Source organism: Mesoplodon densirostris, chromosome 18 (genome assembly GCF_025265405.1).
Source record: "Mesoplodon densirostris isolate mMesDen1 chromosome 18, mMesDen1 primary haplotype, whole genome shotgun sequence".
In the NCBI taxonomy this organism is placed as follows: domain Eukaryota; kingdom Metazoa; phylum Chordata; class Mammalia; order Artiodactyla; family Ziphiidae; genus Mesoplodon; species Mesoplodon densirostris.
The window spans coordinates 10,462,316-10,487,420 of record NC_082678.1 but is presented as its reverse complement, the minus strand read 5'-3'; the positions used below and the strand labels follow the sequence as shown (position 1 = coordinate 10,487,420).

General features: G+C 53.2%; 1 protein-coding gene across 2 annotated transcripts in view; it reads right to left on the bottom strand.

Annotated features, from left to right (window-relative positions):
• MRC2 (mannose receptor C type 2) overlaps window positions 1-25,105 on the bottom strand; it is a 52,618-nt gene that overhangs the window by 13,497 nt on the left and 14,016 nt on the right. For both annotated transcript variants that reach the window (XM_060080437.1, XM_060080438.1), the window contains exons 2-10: window positions 8,675-9,076; window positions 7,821-7,994; window positions 7,452-7,616; window positions 7,174-7,287; window positions 6,523-6,669; window positions 3,459-3,647; window positions 3,176-3,330; window positions 1,950-2,057; window positions 39-154 (exon numbers count right to left, since the gene is read on the bottom strand). In XM_060080437.1, coding sequence (XP_059936420.1) covers window positions 39-154; window positions 1,950-2,057; window positions 3,176-3,330; window positions 3,459-3,647; window positions 6,523-6,669; window positions 7,174-7,287; window positions 7,452-7,616; window positions 7,821-7,994; window positions 8,675-9,076 — 1,570 coding nt within the window. The remainder of the gene's footprint in view (window positions 1-38; window positions 155-1,949; window positions 2,058-3,175; window positions 3,331-3,458; window positions 3,648-6,522; window positions 6,670-7,173; window positions 7,288-7,451; window positions 7,617-7,820; window positions 7,995-8,674; window positions 9,077-25,105) is intronic.

Below are 25,105 nucleotides of genomic sequence, written 5' to 3'. Positions count from 1 at the left end.
GGCCAGGACATAGGGGAGGGCTGGTCCCTCTCCTGTACCTGTTGGTGATGGTGACCAGCTGAGAGCCGTGGTCGGTGCACAGGCGCCGGGCCTCACTGTAGGTCACCTGGTCCTCTCCCAGCCAGTAGCAGGATGGGCTGTGCCACGTCCAACCCTGGCTCAAGAGAGTGGGCAGAAAAGGGGTGTCTGGGGGGAGGACTCTCCTCTCTCACCCATAAATCCTGGGGTGCAGGTGCCATCAGTGGCACCACTGAATTTTCTGCAGGCTTTTGGGCACAGAGCAGAGGGGACTGGTTTGACACCAGAGCCGGCTCTTCCTGTGCTGTGTTCTGCACCTTGTCACGCCACACTCCCCTCCCCTACTGTTACCCACAACTGCCAGGCCCAGGGTGTAAGCACGGCCCACGGGTGGCTGATTGGGAGACAGCCAGTCACCCGGCCTGTGGCCTGGCCAAGAAAGATGAGTGGCCCACCGGACTCCTCTCTTGGGTGTTTGAACCAAGAGACGCAGTGGGAAAACTGCCAGTTGGCTGGGAAACCAGAGCCAAAAAGCTGGGAGAGCTGCCAGGATGTGGAGGGGGCTGGGTAATCCTCAGGGGCCTGGAAAAGCTGGAGTACACAGGATGCGCCTGGCCCGCGAGCAGGGGGGGACAGACCCTCGGCGAGGGGCAGCAAAGCTGCAGAAGAGAGACCACCCCTCCTACACGGCTGGCTCGCTACCCCCGCCCCCATGAGGCCGGGGAGGCTTCACCCCACCGACCCCTTGTCCCCTGGGCCACCCTGAGGGCCTCTCTGCTCTTGCCTTGCAGGTAAGGACCTGAGGCTCAGAATTACGTGGCTTGATTTTGTACAGACAGTGCAGGCGGAGCCCAGACCGGAACCCACACCACAGAGGTTGTGTCTGTCCCTGCCACAGCCCTGCTCCTCCTAAGATGACACCAGGTGCCTGCCAGGGCCTCTGCCTCCAGGAAGCCTTCAAGTGGGATCCCTGGGGGTGGGGGCTGGAGCTTGGGAGAGAGAGCAAGGCAGCCCCCAGGGCAGGAACCAGCGCAGAGGAGAAAGTGGCGTGTGTGTGTGTGTGTGTGTATGCATGTGCATGTGTGTATGTGTACATGTGTATGTATACATGTGTACGTGTATTATGTGTGTTTATGTGTATGTGTACATGTGCATGTATTTGTGTGTATGTGTGTATTATGTGTTTATGTGTGTGTATGTGTATATTACATGTGTCTATGTGCGTATGTGTGTATGTGAGCGTGGCCTCTGCAGATGGAGCCACCAGGGGCCAAAACACCAAGTGGCCTTGATGAGCAGCCTCCCCATGTGTGTCCACACTGCTCACACCCCTGCTCCTCTGGGGCGGCGAGGGGTGGGGTGGGCAGGCGGCTGGACAAGGGAAACAGATCCATCGCCCACCCTCACCCTCTTTCATACCTTCAACCTCCCCCCTGCCCCCGGCTGATTCATTCCCCCCATTCAGTCCTAATCCCTTCCCTCCCTGGGGCTAGAGCCCAGGGACGGAGACACAGGATGGCCCCATTCCTCCTGAGGAGACAGACAAGCACACGCTGTGCCAGCAAGTGAGGTGGGAAAATGGGGCTGGGGTGCACAGAGGTCCAGGGTCTCCCCAGCAGCCTCCACTCAGGGGATGACTGAACCAGACTGGGGGGCCCGCCCACCGCCACCTCCGGGTTCTCCGTGGCTTTCCATGGAGCGGGGCTCAGGGCTAGGGGTGGCGGGGGAGCTCTTCTTCCCAACAGCTTCTCCCCCCCACCCCACCTCATCCAACATCACTCCTCCTGGGACGGAGAAGTTTGGAGAGCGGAGGAGGGGGCATGCCGAGGAAGGGACGATGCCATGGGAAGCTGCGGGCTTCCACCCGCCCTCCTGCCCCTGGGAGCCCCTCTGGTTGGCCTCACCCGGGGCAGCTCCAGAAGCACCCTCACCTTCCGGCAGCCATGGTCCTCCTCAGCGGCCCCCTGGCTCAGCTGGCCTGCTTTCTTGCAGATGGATGGCAGAGACTGGTTACAGGGACTGTCATTCCAGCGACCTTCCTAGGGACACAGGGTAAGGGGGAGTCTCAATCTATCTCCCCCAAATCTCCCAAACCCCTTCAGTGAACCTGGTTTCCAGACCTGGCCGTGCCTCTGACTTGCTGTGTGATTCTGAGCAAGAAGCTTGACCTCTCTGTGCTCTAGGCTGGAAAATGGCAGGGGAGCAGGATTAGTGCTACAAGCCTCACAGGGCTGATGAGAGCACACAGAGTTGATGTGCAAGTGCCTCGAAACTGCGACAAGCACCGTCTAAATGGAAAGAGGTGCTCTTTTAAATTACTTACAGCTCATTTCATAAACATCAAGGACAAGCTGGCTAAGACTGTTAGCAGGACAAATGAGATTCCCAGTTCGGCAAGGCGTCCAGCCAGTACCTGCAGATCCAAGGTGAGCAGGGGCCGTGTGCCCAGACCCTCACCTCAGCTGATGCAGCTGAAGAGGAACTTAGTCCTCGGCCCCTCCTAACTGCCTTAGCCCTCCTGTGTCCAGGGCACCCAGCCAGCAGTTTTTGTCTGCCTTGAGCTGCATCTGGAGGGCAGAGGTGTTCATATGTCCCAGCCCCCAGGAGAATGCCTGGCACATAGCAGATGCTCAATAACTAATTGTTCATAAAGTTTTAAATAGCATCCTCTAAGCCAGATGTCTCCACAGTCGCTGGCACTGTTGGCTGTATCTCACGGCAGAATGTCCTGTCTCTGGAGTTAAGTAGTCTGTCCCTACAGCTTTGTCCATTCTTTAAGGGCCAGACTTATCTCTGCTTGAAGCCCTGGATCCATTCCTTCATCCACCCACACTGTCTGAGCCAAAGCCATGGCAAATAGTCACAGCTCCATCATTTCTTGAGGGGACAGGACCCTGGGCTGGGTAGGGCTGGCACCGAGCAGTCCTGCCTGCGGAGCATGTCCACATAATGTGAGTTCTGACGCCACCTGCAGGCGGGGAAGTGCAGCTGGCAAGAGACCAAGATCGCACCAGGCACCATCCTAAGGCTTCACAAGAATTAACTCCTTTAATCCTCCCAGTGGCCCTCTGAGATTGGCACCGTTAGAGTTCCACTGACAGATGAGGAAACTGAGGATAGGTTTGGGGGCCCCGTGATAGGGAGAGGGGGTTCTCACCGGCCCCCAGATGGTGACACAGTCCTCCAGGCTGTCCCGGAAGTTGTTGGGCTCAAAAGGGTGCCAGTGGGTGAAGCTCACGAGGCTCCCGTCGGACCACTCAAAATTCATCTGCAGTTTCATATCGTTGAGACCGATCCACAGCTCCTCCACCTCTGGGGTGCGGCCGGGGAGAGGGGAGAGGGGACATCGGGAGGTCAGCCTCAGTCACTGGCTGGGGAGGGAGGGACAGTCCCTGAGCCTCCGGGTGGATGGGATGGGGGTGGGGGAAGCAGCCGCTCACCCTGCTTGATCTGCTTGGTGATGAACTCCAGCTCAGCCATGCTGTGGATGCTGAGCAGGTCACCCCCGCCCCGCAGACACATCTTCTTGGACTCCTGCCAGCTGCGTTTCTCAGCCTGCAGGCGGTAGCAGTGGCCCTGGAAGGGCTGCCAGCTGGGCTCGCACTCCACCTTCACATTGGCCCACACGTCTGCGGACACCAGAGAGGCCGCTGCTCAGGGACCGAGCTGCCCAGCCCGGGAACCGACCCACTGGGTGTCAACACAGGCAGGGGCCTGGAAGTCACCTCCTCCCCAAACCTGTCACAGACCCGCTCTTCCCACGAGGACAGCTCTGAATACTGAATGATGCTGAAAAGACAAAACCCTCAGGGTGGCTGGAGCCCCAGGAGGTGATGGCAGATTCCACCCAAGACAGGACGGCCCCCGCAAGCTGGGGCTCTCACAGAGAGATGGATGGGGATTCAGGACAGACCAGCTCCAGGAGCCTCAGTTTCCTCCTCTGTAAATGGGGTTTCCTGCTGTAAGATTACAACTTAGCTCATGTCCACCTCACTTAATAAATGACACAGCCGTGGGCTTCCCTGGTGGCGCAGTGGTTGAGAGTCCGCCTGCCGATGCAGGGGTCACGGGTTCGTGCCCCGGTCCGGGAAGATCCCACATGCCGCAGAGCGTCTAGGCCCGTGAGCCACGGCCACTGAGCCTGCGCGTCCGGAGCCTGTGCTCCGCAACGGGAGAGGCCACAACAGTGAGAGGCCCACGTACCGCAAAAAAAAAAAAAAAGAAAAAAATGACACAGCCGTCATTGTCTCAAAGAATGTCTATGGAGTGTGGCTCCATCAGTCTGGGATGAAGGCGGTGGGGAAATGGGGCCTCCGAGATCAGCAGCTTGTGAAGTCACCGCTGCCTGGCAGGCACCCCCTGGCTGGGATTTTTACTCTTGCTCCTTCCCCCCCGCCACCCCCCCCACCCAGCTCCTCTCCCTGAATCCTAGGGCTGAGAAACCAACCGGTCTTAGGCCCCTCCTCACTCCCATTTCCATGCATTTCAAGATCACCCTCTAGGGATCAGGGTCCGCAGGCACCTGATGCAAACAAGCTCTCACTTGGGTCTTGGCAAGAGAAAACAAGACTTTACCAAACCACCCACAACATCAGGCTTGGACAGGATTCTGCTGGCTGGGCAAGAAAGCATGTACCCACTTGAAGCATCGCCCCACTGGGATCCACTCCATCCTGGGAGATGCTCCAGGGTCCAACCATACTGTCTCTTGGAGACCTGGCAGAGTGGGGAAGGGCTGAGAGTCTGAGCAGGCTCCCTCCTTGGCTCAAGACCTATCGATCATCTCTTGTCAGCCGCTGAGCTAAGACCCAAGGCTGCCTACTTGGACAGAAGAGTTCAGTGGGTGTGCAGACCCAAGGGCTGTAGGAAGGAGGGAGCTTAGGAAATGAGGGCGCTTTGGGGGCATGATGGCAACTGCCTCTAAAATGACACGCTTTGAGGGATGAGTCCCGGAAGGCAGAACCACCCGAGAAACTGCTTAGTACATATGCCTCGTGCAGAGAGATGTGGGCCAGGATGAAAGAGGAAATCCACGGCTAGACACATACCTGCAGGTCCGTGAGGCCCCAGAGGAGAACTCCCCACAGCAGCCACACTGGGCAGAGGACTCAGTGAGGGGCCCGTCCCGATGGGGGCCACAGAGAGGCCTGCCCACACTGGCCCTGTGGCCCTCCTTTCAGAAAGGGAAGCCCTGGAACTGGTGCCTGCCCCAGGCTCCCCCTGAGCTGGAGGTGAGGTGCCCTAGATGTGGGTGCCAATGTTTTAAACCTTTGCTCCTGACCCCCAAGGGGGTGAGGAGACACGGTGGTGGCCAGTGGCCCTGAATCAACCTTTGGCAACACTTCAATGGTCAGAAGCAAAAGTTTTGCTCTGTAAGCTCTCACTTTCTGTTCTGTGGGTTTTTTTCTGGTTTTGCTGTATTTTCCTTGTGCAAATCCCGTCTTCACCCCATGGCTACTGGACTCCTGCAGTAGCCCCTCCAACCTAAGGAGATGCTCCTTTAAGCCAGGCCAGGTCTCCGGCCTTAGGGCAACCCTGCAATGGGTTTGAGTTTATCCTCAATTTGCACCTGAGACTAAGCTGCCGACCCAAGGCCACAACCCAAAGCGGTGCCGGGCCTCTAGGGCTGTCTCGGTGAATCACAAATGTGAGCAAGACACTCCCTGCCTTAAAAGTCTGCAAAGGCTCCCACAGCCTACCCGGCCCCACCCAAATTTCACCCAGAAGCCAAGATCCTTCAGCAACTGGCTGCAACCTGCCTTTCTGAACTGTTCTTGTTCCCATGCCCTGTAATCCAGTACTTTTCAAACTGTACCTGCACATGAATCGCCTAAGGATCTTGGGAAATGCAGGTTCTAATTCAATTAATTGGGGGGGGGCACCTGAGATTCTACATTTATAACAAGCATTTATAACATTACCTGGGAAGGTGACGCTGTGCTGCTGGAGGTCGGCCCATACTTTAAGTAGTTAGCGCCTATACTCTAACCCTTAGTTAGGGAGCAATACTCCCCGTCCTTAAAGCTGCTGTGAACTTCCGGGCCTCCTTGCCTTTGCACCTGCAGTCCCCTCTGCCAGGAATGCCCTTCCCTCACACGTCTTTATGCCTTTTTAAACTTACACTCAACTTGAAGGGCCCAAATCCAATGTCACTTCCAGGAAACCCTCCTTAAGCTCTGGAGCTTAATCTTCTCTAGGCCCCTCTGATATTTATTATACATGTGTTTTATAATAGCACATAACTCAGGATATTCCAATTGAATGTTGAGATGTCTGGCACCTCCGGCAGACTGTGACCCCCGCGAGGACACGGTGAGTCAGGAGGCATTGAACACTGCTCAACGAACGTTCCCGGAACGAATTAATGGCACCTTTCAGTTTGTTCAGACTTCAGCTGAACCATTAAGGAATAGAGAGGATCAGAGCCCCCTGTGCTGGGAGGCTGGGCCGCCGGCGGCGGCGGCCCTGAGAGCCCCACCCACGCCCCGCGGCTGCCCGGCTCACCGGGAGGCGGGGGCTCGGCGGTCGTGGCATTGGGCTTCTTCTTGCAGACGTAGGGCAGCGCGATGCTGCAGTCCCGGTTCTGCCAGCCGCCCGACGACTCCGTGCGGATCACTCCGCAGTTCTCCTCGCTCGGGTTGTCCGGCTGATCTGTGGGGAGGGCAGGGCGCCAGCGCCCCAGGCGAGACAAACTCACCCCCTGGCCGGGGAGCCCCACCCCGAACCTCGTGCCCCCTCGGGAGACCTGAGCCCGCTCGGATGCCCAGCGCCCCGCCCTCCTGCTGCCTCCCCTGGGCCCACGTGGTCCTGGAGCCTCTGCGCAGCAACCCGTTCCAGCCCCGCCCGCCCGGCCGCCCGCCCCGCCCTGGCCAGGCTGCTGGTGCGCTCAGGGCCCCGGTGCCCGCGGCTGAAGGGGTGCGTGGAGAATAAGATCCAGTCCCCCTCCCAGGCCCTGTGCCCCGAGGAAAGGGCATCGGTTCCTAATTCAGACAACACACGCCATGGACCAGTGGCGCCCAGTCCACAAGGGAGTGGAAATCTGCCCCCACCCTCACTGCTCTCCTGGAGTAGGGTACCAGCGAAGGAGTAAACAGGAGACCAAGCGCCTGTGCGGTGGTCCCCTGGCCGCCCTGCGCCCCGAACCCCGCGCCTCACCACTCTCCCAGTTGAGGTACTTGAGAGGCGAGTTGTCCGACCACTGCCAGCCTCCGCTGGTGTCCAGGTCGTTAAGGCCAATCCACAGTGTGGAGCTATAGCCAGTGAGCAGCCCTGACAGCAAGATGGCGACAGTGAGGAGGAGGCCGCCCCATCCCTGCCCCTCCACCCCCTGCCCCACCACCAGCATCCTCACCCCCACCAGCAGAAAGGGCTCAGGGCCCTCCAAAGGTGGGGCAGGTCTCAGTCGCCTGCCCCCCGCCCTGCCCCAGCCTCACCGTTGATGTAGGTCTGCTCATGGATCTCCGTGATGCTCAGCAGATCCGCCCCCTGTTGCTCACAGCTGGCCCAGGCCTCCCTCCAGGACAGCGTGGACTGGAAGTTAAACTGATAGCAGCTGTCCGTCAGCTGGTCCTTGTCCCAGAAGGTCTCACAGTCGTTACCTGCCACCACGACAGCCGAATGTGGGTCCCTCCCCAGCCCTCTCCTGCAGGGCCCACGGGGGTCCCTCCAGGAGTGCAGAGACCCCACGCAGGCTGCCCCGTGCTCCGAGGAGAGGCCACTTCCCACTCTACCCCGCAAGTTCCGCCACCCGCACGCGCCCCCCAGGGCCCGCCTCCCGCCAGCCCCGCCCGCTCCGCTCTCACTCTTGATAGGGCAGAAGCCCCAGCGCTCGTCCTTGCCGTAGTCCTGGGTGGTGGCGCACCACAGGTGCCCGTCCTCGCGGCCTGTGCTGGTGCAGCCGTGGAACCACTGGTTGTCATACTTGAAGGGGATGGTGCACGGCTTCCCGTGGGAGTTGCCCTGGATGGTGTAGACCTCTGCAGGAGAGGGGAGCCAAGACCTTGGCATCTGGACCTCAGAGGCTGCCTATCCCTCAGACAAAACCCCCTATAACCCTGGGAGCCGGGGTGGGCAGGGGTCAGCAGAGAGGCGGAGGGGCAGTGGCACCAGACTGTGGCTTTAACGCTCCCTCTGCCGTCAGGTCAGCCCAGGAGCCTGGGAGAGGGCCTACCGCTCATCCCATAGGGCTGGGAAGGGGGCTCCGCAGTGCCCCTCACGCCAAATTCTATCTTGGAACTCCCAGAAAAGGACCCTTAGAATGAAGCTGCCCACCAGGAGAGGCCCCCCCTCACTGGGTGACTCTGGTTCCTGTTCACCCCTGCAAAATGGGGATCAAGACACCTGCGGAGGATTACCCTGGGGTCTCCCCTGAAGAGTGGGCCTGGGGGAAGGGATTTCTCATTTGATTTTACGTTATACCCTGTTGTACTGTCTGAGGTCTTTACAAGAGTGTATTAACTTTGTAATTTTTTAAAAAGCAAATTATATGCTTGGAAGTTCATTTTCTCAATTAGTCCAAAATGCTTCCCATTGCAATGAAAGAGGTGACTGCCAGAGGTCTGCGGAGGCCAAGGTTTTGTCACCCCAGCCTCTGCCCTTGTGGCCCTAGGCCCCGGGCACGAGGAGCCCCAGCCCTGCCCTGCCAGCAGCCTCTCACCATAGTAGGGCCGAGCACACAGATCCTCATCGCTGCCGTAGATGCGCCACTGGCCACTGCGGGTCTGGTCGCCGCGCTCAGGGGTGCCAGCCTTGGATGTGTTGCTGGAACGGCCCCCCAGGAGCAGGGACAGCTGGTCACCCAGTGTGCGACAGTGCCAGCGAAGATTCAGTGCCTCCCGGTCACACTCGTACATGCCCAGGGAGGCGGTGGTGTTGGTGCCCGGCCAGCCTGTGCCCAGGCACTGCATGGTGCCCAGGTTGAAGAGCCGGTTTCGGGAGACCCACTTCCAGCGCTGGGCAGGAAGGCTGGCATTGCAGGCTGGGGAGACTCGGACTTGCCCACCTTGGGTCTCCAGGCAGCCCTGCAGTCCATGGCTGAAGATGAGGAAGACGTTGGGTTCTGGAAGGGAAGGCAGGACACGAGGCCATCACAGGGGTCTCCTGGCCGCCCTTGAGGGCCAGGCCGCCGGCAGACACTGACCATGATCCTGGTGCTGGGTTGTGAGCCTTCTCTCATATGATAAATCACTCAGTCTTCACTACTGGCCCTTTGGGTGTTGGCAAGAGGCACCGCTGTCCCCCTGTGCCCAGTCAAGGCAGAGCCTGCGCGACCAGCCTCTGTTCTAGCCTCGTGCCACCTGAAGGCAGGACTCAGCCTTCCGTCCCACCCCGCTAAAGCAAACCCAACTCCATATGGCAAGTTGGGAACTGTTGACTTTTCTGAAGATCTTATGAGGACGATGAAAGTGTTCACATCACACACCACGCTGCAACCTTTATCCCAACCTCCGTTACACAGCGTTGTTTTCCCGCCAGAGTTCTCCAGCCTGGAATCGTTTTGTCTCGCTCTTTCCTCCTGCTCCTCAGATGCCGTGGCTCCATCTTTTCCTCTCAATTAGAATCTTCCCAAACCACTCGCCACACCCACCCCCAGCAAAACCCAGCCATTCACGTCCCATAACCATCTCACTCCTTAGATTTTAGACAGAGCTTAGCTCTCTGGCTTCCCCAATCCTGCATCTTCTCACCCATCACCTCACTGAGCAGACACTCTGTGAAAGACATTGAAATCCAACCTGCCCCCTGCACACCTACTTTACAGATGAAGAAATCTAGATTTAAATGTATAGGAGGTAGATCAATGGTTGCCTGGGGCTGGGTTGGGGTGATGGGAATGAGGAGTAACTGGGGAAAGGTACAGCGTTTCTTTGGGGGGGGTGATGAAAATGTGCTAAAATTAGATTGTCATGACAGTTGCACAATTCTGTGAACATACTAAAACCCATTTAAAGGCACATTTTAAATGGGTGAGTTTTACAATATGTGAATTGTATCTCAAAGCTGTTGTTGTATCTTAAAGTGTTGAGAGAGAGAGAAAGGGAGAGAGAAAGGACGAAATTGACATGAGTTTGAGCTGTGAAGTGACCCACTCAGGGTACCAAACAGCCAGTAAACAAACCCAGGTCTCTGTGACACCCACGTTTCACCACCTCCTTCTTGTTCCTTAGCTGCCACTTAGTACACGACACACACATGCAGCACATCTCAATCTCCAAAGCACGTCTGCATCCACTGGCCCTTCAGGATTATTTTCATGCCTTGAGAGCATGAGTCTGGCCGCTAGGGTTCAAATCCCTGCACTGCCACTTAATGTGTGAGTTAGGCATGCGGCTTGGTTTCCTCATCATGAGACTACTGTAAAGGTCAAATGAGACAAGTCATGTAAAGTGTTTGGAACAGGGTCTAGCACACAGTAAGAGCACCATAAATGTTGATGATGATGATGATGATGATGATTCCATATTATAGGCAAAGTCTTTGACTAGGGGTAGTAGAACAATTTGACCAGAGTCACAAGGCTGAAATTTGGCCCCAGTCTTCTGAGTCCAAACCCCAGACCTTTCTGTTCCACCATGCTGGCCTTCGCATTCCTCTATAAGTCATTCTTCATGGCCAGGCAGCATGATCTTTTAAAGATGTAAATTAGTTAAAAAAAATTTTTTTTAAATAATATTGGAGTGTTGAAGGTCATAAAGAAAACAGTGATAACTTCAATAACATAATAATTTTTTCATGGCATGAAAAATGCCATAAAAAAATCAAAATTCAAGTGACAAAAATATGTGTAACTTACTAGAGACAAATAGTTTATTGCCTAAAATGAAAAGAGCTTTTATAAAAAATACAATAAATTATGAGTAAAATGGCACCCAGATAGTAGAAAATGAATAAAAGATATGTATACACAACTAAAAAAAAAACGAAATGCAATTGGTTCTTAAATATTTGAAATGACAGCCTCTCTCATAGTAAAAGAAAAGCAATATAAGTCAGATTAGTCTCTCTCCTGCCTTCAAAGGTAATTCATCATTCTGCAAATAAAATTCAAACTACTTACTATGAGCCACAAGACCCTACATGTTCTGGTCCTGCCTATCAGTCTGATCTCAGATCATACTACTCTCCCTTGCTCATGTCAAGGACTTCCTTGTCCCTTCTTGAACAGGCCTCTTACCTGCCTCAGGGCCTTTGCACTGCTCCCTCTGCCTGACATTTCACATTTCAAAAACAGTCACATCTTTAGAGAGGCCCTCCCTGATCTCCCAATCTAAAGTGGTAACCACAGTTATTCTCTAGCATAATTCTCTTCACAGCATTTAGTGTTATCTGGTATTTTTTCCAACATCTGGGTTATCTGTGAGTCTGGGCCTACTGACTATTTTTTCTGTTGATTATGCATCACTTTTTCCTGCTGCCTGCATGTCTAGTAATTTTTATTACATACTGGACATAGTGGATAATGTTACAAGGAGTCTGGATTTTTTTTTTTTTGCATATTGGACTTGTAGATGACGTGTTACAGGGAGTCTGGATTTTTTATCTTCCTAAAAAGAATGTTGAGTTTCGTTGTGGCAGGCAGTTAAATTACTGGTGGATCATCTTGATCCCAGAGAGGCTTGGTTTTATGTTTTGCTAGGGTGGGGTTGTTTTGGGTTTTTCTGTTTAGTCTTAAGGTGTGGCCCTTAGCCTTGGGTTTAATCATAGATGAGGTCTTCTAGAGTTTTAAAAGAAAACCTTAGGCAATTACTAAGCTCCTCTAACTTGGTGGAACTTGAATTCCAAACTCTTGTATCCTCAGCACCAGGCAGCAACTGCATTCTCTTCCTCCCAGCTGCTGCTTCTTGCTGGGTTCCTTAAAGCTTCACTCCGCCCACGCACAGTTTACAAGCTGCCAAGGATTTGAGGAGAATTTGTAGGAGGACATCTCCTGCCTTTCCAGGATTTTCCCTCTTGATTTTCGGCTTTTCTGGTGGCCCCACACTCTGACCAGTAAAGATGTTTGAGCTCCTCAGGCTGGGCAGTGCTCTCAGGAGGAAAAGCTGCTGAAGTGAACCACTCACTCACCTGCCTCTTCTCTTTCAAGGACTGTTTCCTCCCCCAGCATCTGTCTGGTTTTGACTGCTCTCAAACCACTGTATTTTATATTTTGTCTTTAGTCGATAAGGACTCTTGGCCAGAGAATTAGACTAATACAAGCTAACCTGCCATTTCCAGAACCAGAGCTCATGATCTGACATGGTTTTGTTTATTTTCTGTCTCCCTTCTTGCTCAGAAGCTTCCAAGGACTTTATCTTCACACTCTACTCCCTGGTACCTATAACTCTGCCCGACACACGGTAATACTTAATAAAATAACGAACGAATGAATGAATTTCATGCCTAAATAACAATCACAACCAACCGGTCTAACTTTCTGCTCCTTGTCCCGGCTGCCAAGTTCATTTTCCTAAAACAGAGCGCCCACATCTCCTGTCGCTGCGTGTTTGAAACTCCACAGTGGGAAGGCCAGTGGGGAGGGACACTGGTCACTCTATTCTTTGACAACACCAGGATGGGGGTCCTCTCTGGGCAAGACACGGGTGACTTCCTAAAGGACCAACGAGGGCGACTGCCACAGCTAATCCTCCCCCGCTGCCCTCACCCCAACCTTCCCTTCCGGCCCCCCTCCAGGAACCGTAAACTGGCCCAGGACTTGATCCAGGCCTGTCTGAGCATTTGATTGGATTGGGCATTTGATTCTCAGAAACTCCACTCCAGCGAGGACAGTCAGTAATAACAGAAAGTGGCCCTTGGCAGGGGGTAGGGAAAGGGCGTGGGACCGGAAACAGGAGAAAGTAGTGCTTGCTTTTATAGGTGCTCTTGGAGATGGGGCTGGACATGCAGCTCAAAACGTCACAGGAGCCCACGGCAGCCCAGGGGGACAGTATCTCCCTTTCCTCCCTGACCAGAAAACCCACGCATGGTCTCCATCAATTCTAGCCAAGCTGTGCGGTTGTAACAACTGGCAAATGAAGGGTCTGAAAGAGGTCCATGTGGTCGGGAGACGCCACCTTCTCACCACTCGGCAGAAGAGGAAACTGAGGCCCAGAGGGGAAGAGAGCAGGATGCCCAATCGCAGTACCTTTCAAGGCCTCCGTTTCCTCCTCCGTCACATGGATCACTGCTGCAAGTCCCCTCCTCACTCTGCTGTCCTAGGTTCTGGGTTCAAATCCACATATCTACCTGGAGCGCCTGCTATGTGCACGGTATGTCCCAGGCAACACAGGGAACGCGAGGAAACACACAGCACCATCCTAGTTAGAGAACAGTGGGTTTGGACACAGCAGGACATGAGGGCAAACGAGCCCTTCAAGTCCAGGTGTCTGGGGGTGGCGGAGAGAGCTGAGTCTTCAGAGTCTGAAGTCACTGAGGATCCGCAGGAGGCAGAAGGTGAGGAATGCAGGTCACAGAAGTGCCTCGGCGGCGGCAGCAAATGAGAAAAGGATAAGGAATCTGGGAGCGGCGGGGAGGCTGAGGGCAGTTCTCAGTGGTGGAACCCAGGGTAAGCAGGGGGCTGGGGGGCTCTAGGGAGAGCATTTTCCACTCAGAGTCGAGGGGCGGGAGGAAGGAAGCTGATTCTCCAGGGGCCAGTGGAAGCAGAGATGCAGCCCAGCCTTGGCCGAGCTGGAAACGCTCAGGCGAGAGGGAAGGGAACCAGGCATTTTGAGAACTGCCTCTGTGTTCTTTGCATCCGCGGTCTCCGCGGGCACACAGGAAGCGGCGAGGGAGCTCAAAGCGCGGAGGCCTGATGCCCCCCACCTCCCAAGAAGGTCCCCTCCAGCATCCCCCAGCCCCCTAGCCCCGCTCCACTCACTTGGGGAGCCTCAGGTGGCAGTGCAGGGAGTGGGAGTGGCCCTCACTAGGACCTTGGTAGGGTCCTCAGCAAGGACAAAGATGACCCCTTGTATCTGGATGGCAACCACACCAACATCACAACACCAGGCGCCCAGCTGTGGGCCACAATGCACTTGTTCAGGGAGTGAATGAATGAATGAGGCCAGGCAGGGAACTGTGCATCGAACACCAACTGCACGTCATTCATTCATTTGTTCAACAAATCTTCCCTGCAATTCTCACAGATGCCAGGCGGGGTGCCAGGCACAGAGGGTGTAAGGATGAGCCACCCGGATACAACCTAGCCCCCGTCACCATACGGGCTGGCGGGAGCCAGGCTCTGCGTGGAACACACGGAGACGAGAACGGAATCCCTGACCTCGTGGAGCTGCCCGTAGTCTCTGGTCTTTGTTTTTGTCTACCTAGCAAACTTCCCACCCTCTTCCCCTTATTATTTATAAAGTATTTTCCCGCATCTCTAGCTATGTGAGTGGGCACGAGGCTCACTACTGGCCAATAATCATGTCCATCCCCCTGGCTACAGTGACTGGCACTTAAACAGGGTTGATCAGAGTCCTCTCCTGGAACCCCGACGTCTCCTCTCTCTGTTCACGTGGCTAAACTGGGGCTGCCAACGGCCACGTTTCCTACCACGAGGAAAAGATCTTTCTGCTGTAATCAAGGAAGCAGATAATATGGAAAGAGACGCAGAGCTGAGAGATGGAAGGAGAGGAAGTGAGTCCTTGTGGTGCAGAATGTCCAGCCCCAGCCCCTGGGTTCCTCCGCACTATGCATCACTCAGGATCATTTGCAGCCACATCCCTTTTTTTTTTTTTTTGCTGAGCTGGTTTGCGTCGCGCTTTTGTCCTTGTAACCAAAGAATCCTGATAAACACATAACCCTAGGTCCATGGACCAGTCTGGAACACTGGTCCATGCTCCTTACTCCCCTGGAGGCATCGTTCCAGAGTCCCCTCTGAGCGTCAGACCAATGATGAGCTTCTTGGGCCGGTGGCTGCATCTGGGCCACGTCAGAGGAGGTGCTTGGAGGCTGGACCCACCGCATCCTCTTGATCACATCTCCGGCTGCTCCCCCAGAGACTTTCTCATTCATGACAATGACAAGCATTTATAAAACACCGGACTAGATACTATAGGGAAATTAAGGATATGGCTTCTGCCCTCAAGATGTTTACAGTGAAGCTGGAGATGCAGAACTCACAAAGCAATCCATGAAAAAGTTACAAGCAACACGTCAACAAGTGTGCAAAACAGATCTAATTTATACCACATGGTTGGGGGTAAATGGATAGAAATGGGTTTCCTAGGTAACTGAAGGAAACTTTCTGGTGTGGAATCCATACTTCCTTGCTTCTCAGACATCCAGGGCATCACCCTGGAAATTTTTTCCTGTGCTCAGAGGTAACTGGGCTTTAAAGCTCTCTGCCGTACACTGAGTAATCCCACCTCCTCCCTCCGGGTTGAGGGTCACTGTGGCCTCATTTCCTTTCCCGTCTGCTGTAAGGTACCCACAATGTGCTGGTCCTGAGGCTGAGTGCAGAGGCTCACAACTGTCTGCTTCTCAGCAGCAAACCTCTCAGCTGTCCCTGCAGCTTCCCGGACTCAGCCCAGCAGCAGAGGCAGCCAGAGGTCTGACCTCCAATGAGACGGCTGTTCCCCATCACAAGCTGAAGACATCACACTGAAGGAAGCGGAGGGGAAGTTCACTCTAGCACAGTGCCTGGCACACAGCAGACTCTCCACAAATATCTACTGAACGAGGGACATGTCAAACAAAACCCCGGAAGGCGCAAGCAGAGACAAGGACATGGAGGGTGTTCCAAGTTCGGGGAATGGCAGAATCAAAGACTGGGGACCCAGCGAACAGCCTGGCTCAGCTCCTAGAGAGCTGGGGACCAGGGACCAGCTGGCGAGCCCAGGGGAGCTGACCATATTTGGTCCCAGAGGGCGGGGCAGGGTGGCCTCCAGCCGCTGAGCCTCTCCCCCCCCACCCGCCCCCCCGGCCGTCTCCCCCTTCAGCACCCCTCCCCAGGCCACGCAGAGGCCAGGGGTCATCCCAGGGAGAGCCACGGCCGCCCGCAGGGCTGCCAGCCAAAAGGAGCAGCTGTTTTCAATGAGCCACTTGGCCCTGAGGCCAGGCCTGGAAATGTCCGAGTCAGCAGAAGCTGCCAGCTCCGCCCTGCGGAGGGGCCAACCCTGGGGACCGGGCATCCCACCCTGCGCCACCCTCTACTAGAGGCTGTGTCCATGTCCCTGCACGCACACTCGACCTGGGGGGTGGGGGTGCGGCAGGGCATTCCTTCCATGGAGGGCAGGGGAGTCACATGCCTTTGAGGCCCAATACTCTGCCTAGCTGTGCAGCATCCCCACCAAAATCCTGAGCTAGTGTGGGCTTCCCCCTCTACCGTCCACCCTCCAGGCTTTTCCCACTCTCCGGCCTCCTCCCCAGCAGCCCTTCCACTCCAGCCAGGCCAAACTGCTGGCCCCCCCATCGCTTACAGAGCATGTGACAAAACCGAACACACACAGCCCCACGGAGGCTCCGCGGCTGTCACACGCACGCTCGTGTGCAGTGTCTCTCTCAATCTCTCCAGCAGCGGTGAACCTCCTCTATGTTTCTAGAGACGCTCTTCTCCCCCCTTAAAATGTCTGTGTTGCACGATGTGATATGCTGTGTTCTATTAAGATGTTAAAGCCAACTCTGGCAGAGAATGGGTTAAGAGATGGGCTTGTCACCTTATACATGCAAGAGGATGGTGTGAAGGGGGGATGGGAATTCGGGTAAATTCGGAAAGGCAGCTTTCACCCTCCCACGGCTCTGCCTGCGTCCCCCAGGTGGTGCCGGCTGAGGGGAGCTGGCCCCTGGGGCTCTCGGAGACGCAAATCCTCACCAGCCCTGACCTTCCCCCCGTGGCGATTTAAGAGTGTTTGATCTCATGCCCTGCTGTCTTTTGTCTTCTCAGACTAAAGCATCACGATATTTTCGGCCTGTCCTTTCCCAGGCCCCATCTTGTACGAAGGCTAGGAAGCGGGGGGGGGGGGGGGGGGTGCCGAGCCCCATATCACCTCTAACCTCTGGGGGGATCCGGCACCCCTCTGCTCACGGGCAGCTCCCGCAGCCTCGCTCCCCTGCCTGGTCCCCACGTCTCTTCCTCTGCCGGAGCATCCCAGGGGCGGGCCCACCTTGACCCCATCCTCGCCTCCAGGACCCGAGGTGCTGGGCCCAGCCCGTCCTCGGAGTTCCGGGCCTTCGCGGCCGCTGCGCCCGCCATCCTCCGCAGTGCGCCCCCCACCTAGGCCGTGCGCCCTCCTTCCGTGATGCGCCCCCATCTCCGCGGGGCGGCGCGGCCCGGGGCGTTTGGGCGCAGACCCCTCCCCCAGCCCCGCCGCGGCCACGAGGTCCGCCAGGCTCCCCAGCCCAGCTCTGCGAACCCCAGGTCGGCGGCCTCCGGCGCCGTCTGTTAGCCCGCAGCCAAAATAAACAGCCCAAAGCCACTTCCTTCCCCGGGGGGCAACTTTCACAACAACGGCCGGCTCCGGTCGTGGCAGGAAGTGGCCTTCTGGGCCAGGACAATCCAACCTCACTGACCAGCCAGCGAAGGGCAGGATGCAGGACCCGCGGCTGGGGCCGGGCCCAGCTCCGCATTCGCCCCTGGAAGGGAGCGCGCGTGGGTGGGGGCGTAGCCGTCCCGGCGCAGAAATCACGCGCCCGCCGCCCGCGCCGGCCTCCGCGGAGCCACACCTGTTTCACTTATCCGTGGGAGTCGTCAGCAGATTATTTCATAAAAGCACGGATAGGAGAGCCCCAGCCCCAGCGCTGCATTAGATGCTCCATACCTCTGATTTAGGATGAGTGAAAGGATTTATAATAAAGGAGTCACCGGGACAAACTGAGAGAGAGCAACTTTTAAAAAATTTAGTTCGGGGAATTCCCTGGCTACGGAGTGGTTAGGCCTCCTCGCTTTCACTGCTGGGGGGCGGGGGGCGGGGGAGGGTTGGTTCAACTGGCCAAACAAAAAAAAATTTAGCTTTGCCAAAGTGGCTGCAGAAGTGAGGGGGGGAGCAGTAACTTAAAGCTAAAATACTAGAAGCGCCCCCCCCGCCCCCCTACTGCTTACTGCAGAGTCAACAGAAAGGAAGAAAAAATCTCCTTTAGGCCTTTCTGTATTTTCCACAGTGAAGTTTTTTTCAAACAAAGAAAGTGAAACGTGTGGAGAATTAAACTAAAATCTAATGATTTGTTTGTAAGAAATTGAGGTTTCAAATATAAACCATTGGATTCGCAAGAACTATTTTATGAACAATTTTTTTTTCTTTTGGCTGCTTTGGGTCTTCTTTGCTGCACGCGGGCTTTCTCTAGTTGCGGCGAGTGGGCTTCTCATCGCGGAGGCTTCTCTTGTTGTGGAACACGGGCTCCAGTAGTTGTGGCTTGCGGGCTCTAGAGCACAGGCTCAGTAGTTATGGCGCACGGGCTTAGTTGCTCTGCGGCATGTGGGACCAGGGCTCGAACCCGTGTCCCCTGCATTGGCAGGCGGATTCTCAGCCACTGCGCCACCAGGGAAGCCCAACAATTTCTAACTAACAGTCTTTCAAATAACATAGAAAAAAAGGGTAGGATCCCCCCCCCCCCCCCCGCCGATTCACACACCACAATGAGTTCCTCACTGGCTAAGTGCCCCTTGAGGGCTCAGGTTCTATCCTTGGCCTCTCCATGTCCCCAGCATTTGCCTGCCATAGTCTGGACTCACAGTAAATGTCGAATGACAGAATGAATATGAACTGGAGGGTCTTAGAATTCATCTTGTCAGTCCTTTAAAATTTGGAAACTGAAACACAGAAAGGTTAAGTGACTTGTCCAAGGACATTCAAACAACTGGAGCCATGACCTTTCCATTAGGACTAAACCTTATTCAAGTCCTGAACAGCATCACACCAGTATCTGCTTATATAAGTTGACCATATCGTTTATTGTCTCATGCTGAGAACGAGAAGGGGAGTTACTAATAATTACAGCACTACAACAAGCTTGAGCCAGGGCTGTCCCGGGCAAACTAGGACATACGGTCACCCTGCACTTATGGAAAGAGACCACAAATAATGATACAAGTTAATGTTTACCATGCACTTGGCTAGGTACCCCGCACCGGCTTCCCAGGCTTTCTCGTTAATCCTCACAGCAATGCTCAGAAATAGGTAAAATTCCTATCTCCATTTGACAGATAAGGAAACAGGTATTAAATCACTGAGATCAATCCTCTTGATAACAGTTAGTAAGGGGCAGAGCAGAGATGCGAGACCAGGAAGACTGGTCAGTTCCAAACAACTATTCCAGGTACTTGAAACTGATAACCCCCAGGCAAGTTGCATCTGGCCGTCATGGTATGTGAAAGAAAAGTGAGCGAGCATTGAAAACTGGAGAGAGTTCACATAAAAATCTGCATTTCCAGCTTCTCTCAGAAACATTGGGAGGCCTGACAATGCTGAGCCAGTGTGCCTGGAAGGCGCCAGTCACAGTTCCTGGGTGGAGCTGCCCACCTGAGAGGGGGCTCACCGGTTTGCCACAGTCCCCGCCCACACCTTTTGCACACACACCCCACTCCAACACTGAAGTGGAAGGAGAATGGCCATATGTTATCATGTTGGCACTACTGTTTTTATCAGAGTGCAGAAACATTCTTCAATATCCTGGTCTCTATTAAGAATGACCAGAGGGTTGTGCCTATTTCAAAACCGAAAAAAAAAAAAAAAGTGTGTTGGGGGACCCCCTCTAAATTAGGCTCCACTGCCCAGCAACCACAATGTCCCTGTGACTCGCTGCATTCCTTTCTCGAGACGTGTCTGAAACACAGCACAATATGATTCTGAGAAATCCTGACACGATTCACCACAAGCTTTTGCTCCACTCGCTGGCAGTTCCGTGACCTTCTGACGTGGCAGCATTCAGGAGGACTTGTTTGGTTCTCGAAGCAAGGCATGGACGGCACTCTTTTTAAAGCTGTGATGAGAAAAACGACTCCTTGGAGTTGCTGCCTCGGCACTTTACCGGATGACAAACCTGCTCACACCCAGAGTCTGGACATTTAGATAAGGGTCTGAGTTTGGGATTCCCACCCGAAGTTCCTGCTTTGCTTTTCTGGGGGCACCTTTTAAAATAACCACTTAAGAGTTGAGCCCTTGAAAAATTAGTGACGGAGTAGCGGGGGGATGTGGGGTTGACAAGCCAGTGCGGGTGTGCCGATCCCAGTGGCCGGCGGCGGATGGAGCGGTGGGGGAGAGGGCACAATGGTCAATGCCTGAGAGTGGCGCTGCGTGGAAAGTGACCCCGGGTCTTCACCGAGCTCATTAAAGCATTCAGTTGCCGAGGAGCCCAAGTAGAAGAAATAGGGAGTTTAGAGCCTGAGAATTTTGAAAAATTAAAGCCAGTTCATAGGTTGATTTTTCTTTCTTTTTTTTTTTTTTGTGGTACGCGGGCCTCTCACTGTTGTGGCCTCTCCCGTTGCGGAGCACAGGCTCCGGACGCGCAGGTTCAGCGGCCACGGCTCACGGGCCCAGCTGCTCCACGGCATGTGGGATCTTCCCGGACGGGGGCACGAACCTGTGACCCCTGCATCAGCAGGCGGACTCTCAACCACTGCGCCACCAGGGAAACCCTAATTTTTCTTTTTTTTAAATTTTATTTTTATTATTTTTTTTGGCTGCGTTGAGTCTTCGTTGCTGTGCACGGGCTTTCTCTAGTTGGGGCAAGCGGGGGCTACTCTTCGTTGCAGTGCGCTTCTCTTGTTGCGAGCATGGACTCTAGGCACACAGGCTTCAGTAGTTGTGGCACACAGGCTCAGTAGTTGTGGCTCATGGGCTTAGTTGCTCCGCGGCATGTGGGATCTTCCCAGACCAGGGCTCGAACCCGTGTCCCCTGCATTGGCAGGCGAATTCTTAACCACTGCGCCACCAGGGAAGTCCTAACCTGCATATTCTTAATTGAACACACCAGCTCTGGCTTCTCAACACAAAAGGTAAATGAACTTAGAATCTTTTTTGCTTGGGAACCTTTAGGATCTCCCTAAGACTATATGTCAAAGATTAAACACTTGCTGACTTCTGCAATGACAAACCAATGGAAGCTTCCTTACCCACACCTTCTTTGGAAGCACGGTGGAGGGCTTAGGAGGGTGGCCCTGGAATCTGGACCCACCCAGGTACAAACCTCTTCTTGGGCCCTGGGGCCAGCTGCCTCACTTCTGCAAGCCTCTCTTTGGGGAAGACGCCAATATGACCAATCTCATGAGTTTCTGGGAAGATTAAGGAAGAAAATGCTTACAGATGCTTTGTACCTTTAGCATTTGGTAATGGAAGGCCATTATTTTCTGTTTGTTTGTTTGTTTTAAATATTTATTTCGTTTTGGCTGCGTCGGGTCTTAGTTGTGGCACGCGGGATCTTTCGTTGCGACGTGGGCTTCTCTCTAGTTGTGGTGCACAGGCTCCAGAGCGCGTGGGCTCTGTAGTTGCGGCACCTGGGCTCTCTTAGTTGCCCCGCGGCATAGTGGGATCTTAGTTCCCCGACCAGGGATTGAACCCACGTCCCCTGCAATGGAAGGCAGATTCTTAACCACTGGACCACCAGGGGAGTCCCCATTATTGTTTTTTAACATTGAAGATCCTCTGCCCAGACCAGGGCTGTGAGCTCAAGAGTCTGTTTCAGAGCAGAGAGCCTGGGAACCAGGCTTAGCAGATGCTGCAATCCGGATAAGAGGAAATGATAAGAGTAAATAAAGCCAAGGACTTGAGTGTTTAAGCTGCTCTTCAGAAGAATTAAAAGAAAAATAAATCCACAGTCCAGATGCAGAGTCCTCCCGCAATTCCCATGGGTGGGTCCCTGGCAACTATCATTTGTTTCTGACTTCTGAGCTTTTGGACCCTCTTCAGGTGCATCTGGAAGGGAGATGCAAGAAGAGGCCATGGACAGTGTGACAGGGGAAAGGGGGCACTTCTGGGGAGGTCAGGGCAGCGTGGGGTGTGCTGTTCTCCCCACCACATTCTGGTTCTGCAGAAATCAACTCCAAGGGTAGTCGTAAAGGGAAAATGAGGTCGCAAAACACGCAGCTGGGGGCTTCCCTGGTGGCGCAGTGGTTGAGAGTCCGCCTGCCGATGCAGGGCACACGGGTTCGTGCCCCGGGCCGGGAAGATCCCACATGCCACGGAGCGGCTGGGCCCGTGAGCCATGGCCGCTGAGCCTGCGCGTCCGGGGCCTGTGCTCCGCAATGGGAGAGGCCACAACAGTGAGGGGCCTGCGTACCGCAAAAAAAAAAAAAAACCCTCCCTGCCTCTCCACAGCCTGCTGGGGAGACCTACAGGGAGAGATCTATGGCGATATTGACATGATTCTTTTAGGGTCTCTCTCCCCCATTAAATGGTTCCTTCAGAGCAGGAGAATGTCTTATCCATTTATCTCCCCAGTTCAGGGCATACAACAGGTGCTCAATAAGTGTGTGTTTTGAAATTTGTTAAAATTTGCCTTATAGCACAGTATGGTCAGTTTTAAAAATGTTCCAAGTGTGCTTGAAAATAATTTGTAATTTAAAGTTTTGGAGCATAGTGACTATATATCTGATTGTTGAATCAAATTTGCTGCTCACATTATTTAAGTTTTTTATATACTTAATAATTTTTTGGGGGGGTCTACTGGTTCTGAAAGAGGTATCCTCTATCAGTGAATGAGAGCAGTATGTTAAATCTCCTATTATGATAGTGAATTTGTCTATTTTTTCCTTGTAGCTCTGTTGCTCTATATAATTTGAAGTTAAGTGCACACAAAATTTAAAACTTCCTGGTAAATTGGACTTGTTGATATGAAGTGCCCCTGTTTATGTCTAGTAACGCTTTTGCTTTCAAGTCTACTGTATCTGTTATTATACAATTTCCTTTTGGTTTATGTTTGCACAGTACATCTTTTCCAATTCTTTTACTTTCAAACTTTTTGTACCATTATGTTTTATTTTTTTAATAAAATTTTAAAAATTAATTAATTAAGAAAAATAACTGAAAAAGTTAAAAAAAAACTAAGAAGCAAATTCAGTGGCATGCATAATAGGTGTTCCTTGGGAGAATTCTTTAGTTCTCAGTTCATTTCCTAAGATGAACGTTCCCACCAAAAGCATCAGAGTAAACATCATGCCTCATCATTCCTTTCCACTGTTCATACAGCATGCATGTAGGTATAACGCTGATTAATGCAAAAAAATTACAATATTCAATCACTTTGAATAAGCAGTGGAGGAAGCAAACGTTTACTAGATTCCATGAATAAAAACCTCTCTAATAAAGCTTATGCGGGAGGATAATGGCTCCAGCTACCCTAGCAAAGGAGGCGGAGTCCCCTTTCCTATGAATAGCTGGGCTCAGGTGTGACGTTGGGAACACAAGGCAAATAAATAGCAATTGAGAAAAACAAACAAACAAACATATGTGTTGAACTGAGCTGGACCAGGGGAGGTGGAAAGGCAAGCTGTCCTGTGTCCCATAGGCAAGGGTTTAACATCCTCTGAATTGCATCCTGCTTTAAAAGCAGATCATGTATGGACAATGAATAGAAGAAGATAAGGGAAACATGAAATTATTTATTGTGCCAGGAGGTTGGGATGATGTGTAACTTTCTCTTATATTATTATAATGTTTCTAGAGTAAATAAAACTGAGGGAAGCGAGACACAGGGCATCTTAAGGTCTCTGAAGGAACCAAACCTCTCTGCATTTCCCACAGAACCCGACTCCTTGCTCAGTGTTCAGTGCGTTTAACTTGCTTTGCCCTGGAAGCTACAAAGGGTCAGATGTATGCACAAGACCCATCATCACCATCACTGTGACATCACTCAGACCTCCAATGACACAATAGACTTGACCTACAAAGGAATGTCTGCAAGGGTCCTCCAAACCCTTCTCTCTCTCCACCCTTTCACACCCTTTTCCTGATTTCTTCAGTATATTTTTAGGACCATATTTTATTTATTTATTTATTTATTTATTTGCGGTACACGGGCCTCTCACTGTTGTGGCCTCTCGCGTTGCGGAGCACAGGCTCCGGACGCGCAGGCTCAGCAGCCGTGGCTCACGGGCCCAGCCGCTCCACGGCATGTGGGATCTTCCCGGACCGGGGCACGAACCCGTGTCCCCTGCATCGGCAGGCGGGCTCTCAACCACTGCACCACCAGGGAAGCCCAGGACCATATTTTAAAAAGTACTGCTCCCACAACCATCACAGTTCCTCCCTCTCTGATATTAATTAAAAATCAACAGCATGGTTAAGAGAGCTTGGGCTCTAGGTTCAAGGCTGGGTTTGAAGTCCTGCTCTTGAACTAGTCATTCGACCTCTTCATCCTTCAGTGTCCTCATCTGCTCAGTGGAGGAAATACTCCTGTTTACGGCACAGAACAAGTACTGAGCACCTCGCATGTGCCAGGAGCTGTGCTGGTGCCGACCCCTGAGTGGCTGGCAGGACTGGTTGAGACCACGGATGGAACTCACCCCACTGCCCCACACAAGTGAGCTCATGGCGACAGCAGCCCTGGGGGCAACCCTTCTGGAGGAGGATATGGCACCATGTGTCAAAAGCCTTCAAAAACACAGGCCTTTGACCCAGAGTTCACTTCTTATGAATTTAACTTAAAGAAATAATGAAGAATCTATGTAAAGATTTTGCTACACAGCATTATTTATAACAACAATGACTGGGGGAAAATCAATGTCCAACAATATGGCACTGACTGTGTCAACTGAAATACACTCACACAATGGGATACTATGCAGACAACAGTAATCAATTTATAAGAGTATTTCGACATGAATAGAGGTTCACACTGTAACTGATTTTAAAAAACTGGACGTATAATATGACCTTATTTCTATTTTCTTTTAAATCAAGTAAAGTCTGAAAAGACCTTTGTGCATTCTTGTTATTAAACTTGGGTGTCCAAATCGCCAGGGCTGCTTGTTTACAGAGCAAGTGCCCAGGCCCTACAGCAGACCTACTGAATTAGAATCTCAAGATGAAGGAATATCTGGATTGTAAACAAGGCTCCCAGGCGATTCTGAGGCTCACCAGAGTTTCAGAAACACTGTACATGCCTAAGTGTTAACAGTGGCTATCACTGACTTATGGGATACCTGGTGATTTTTATTTTCTTCTCTTTGTATTTTCTACAATTT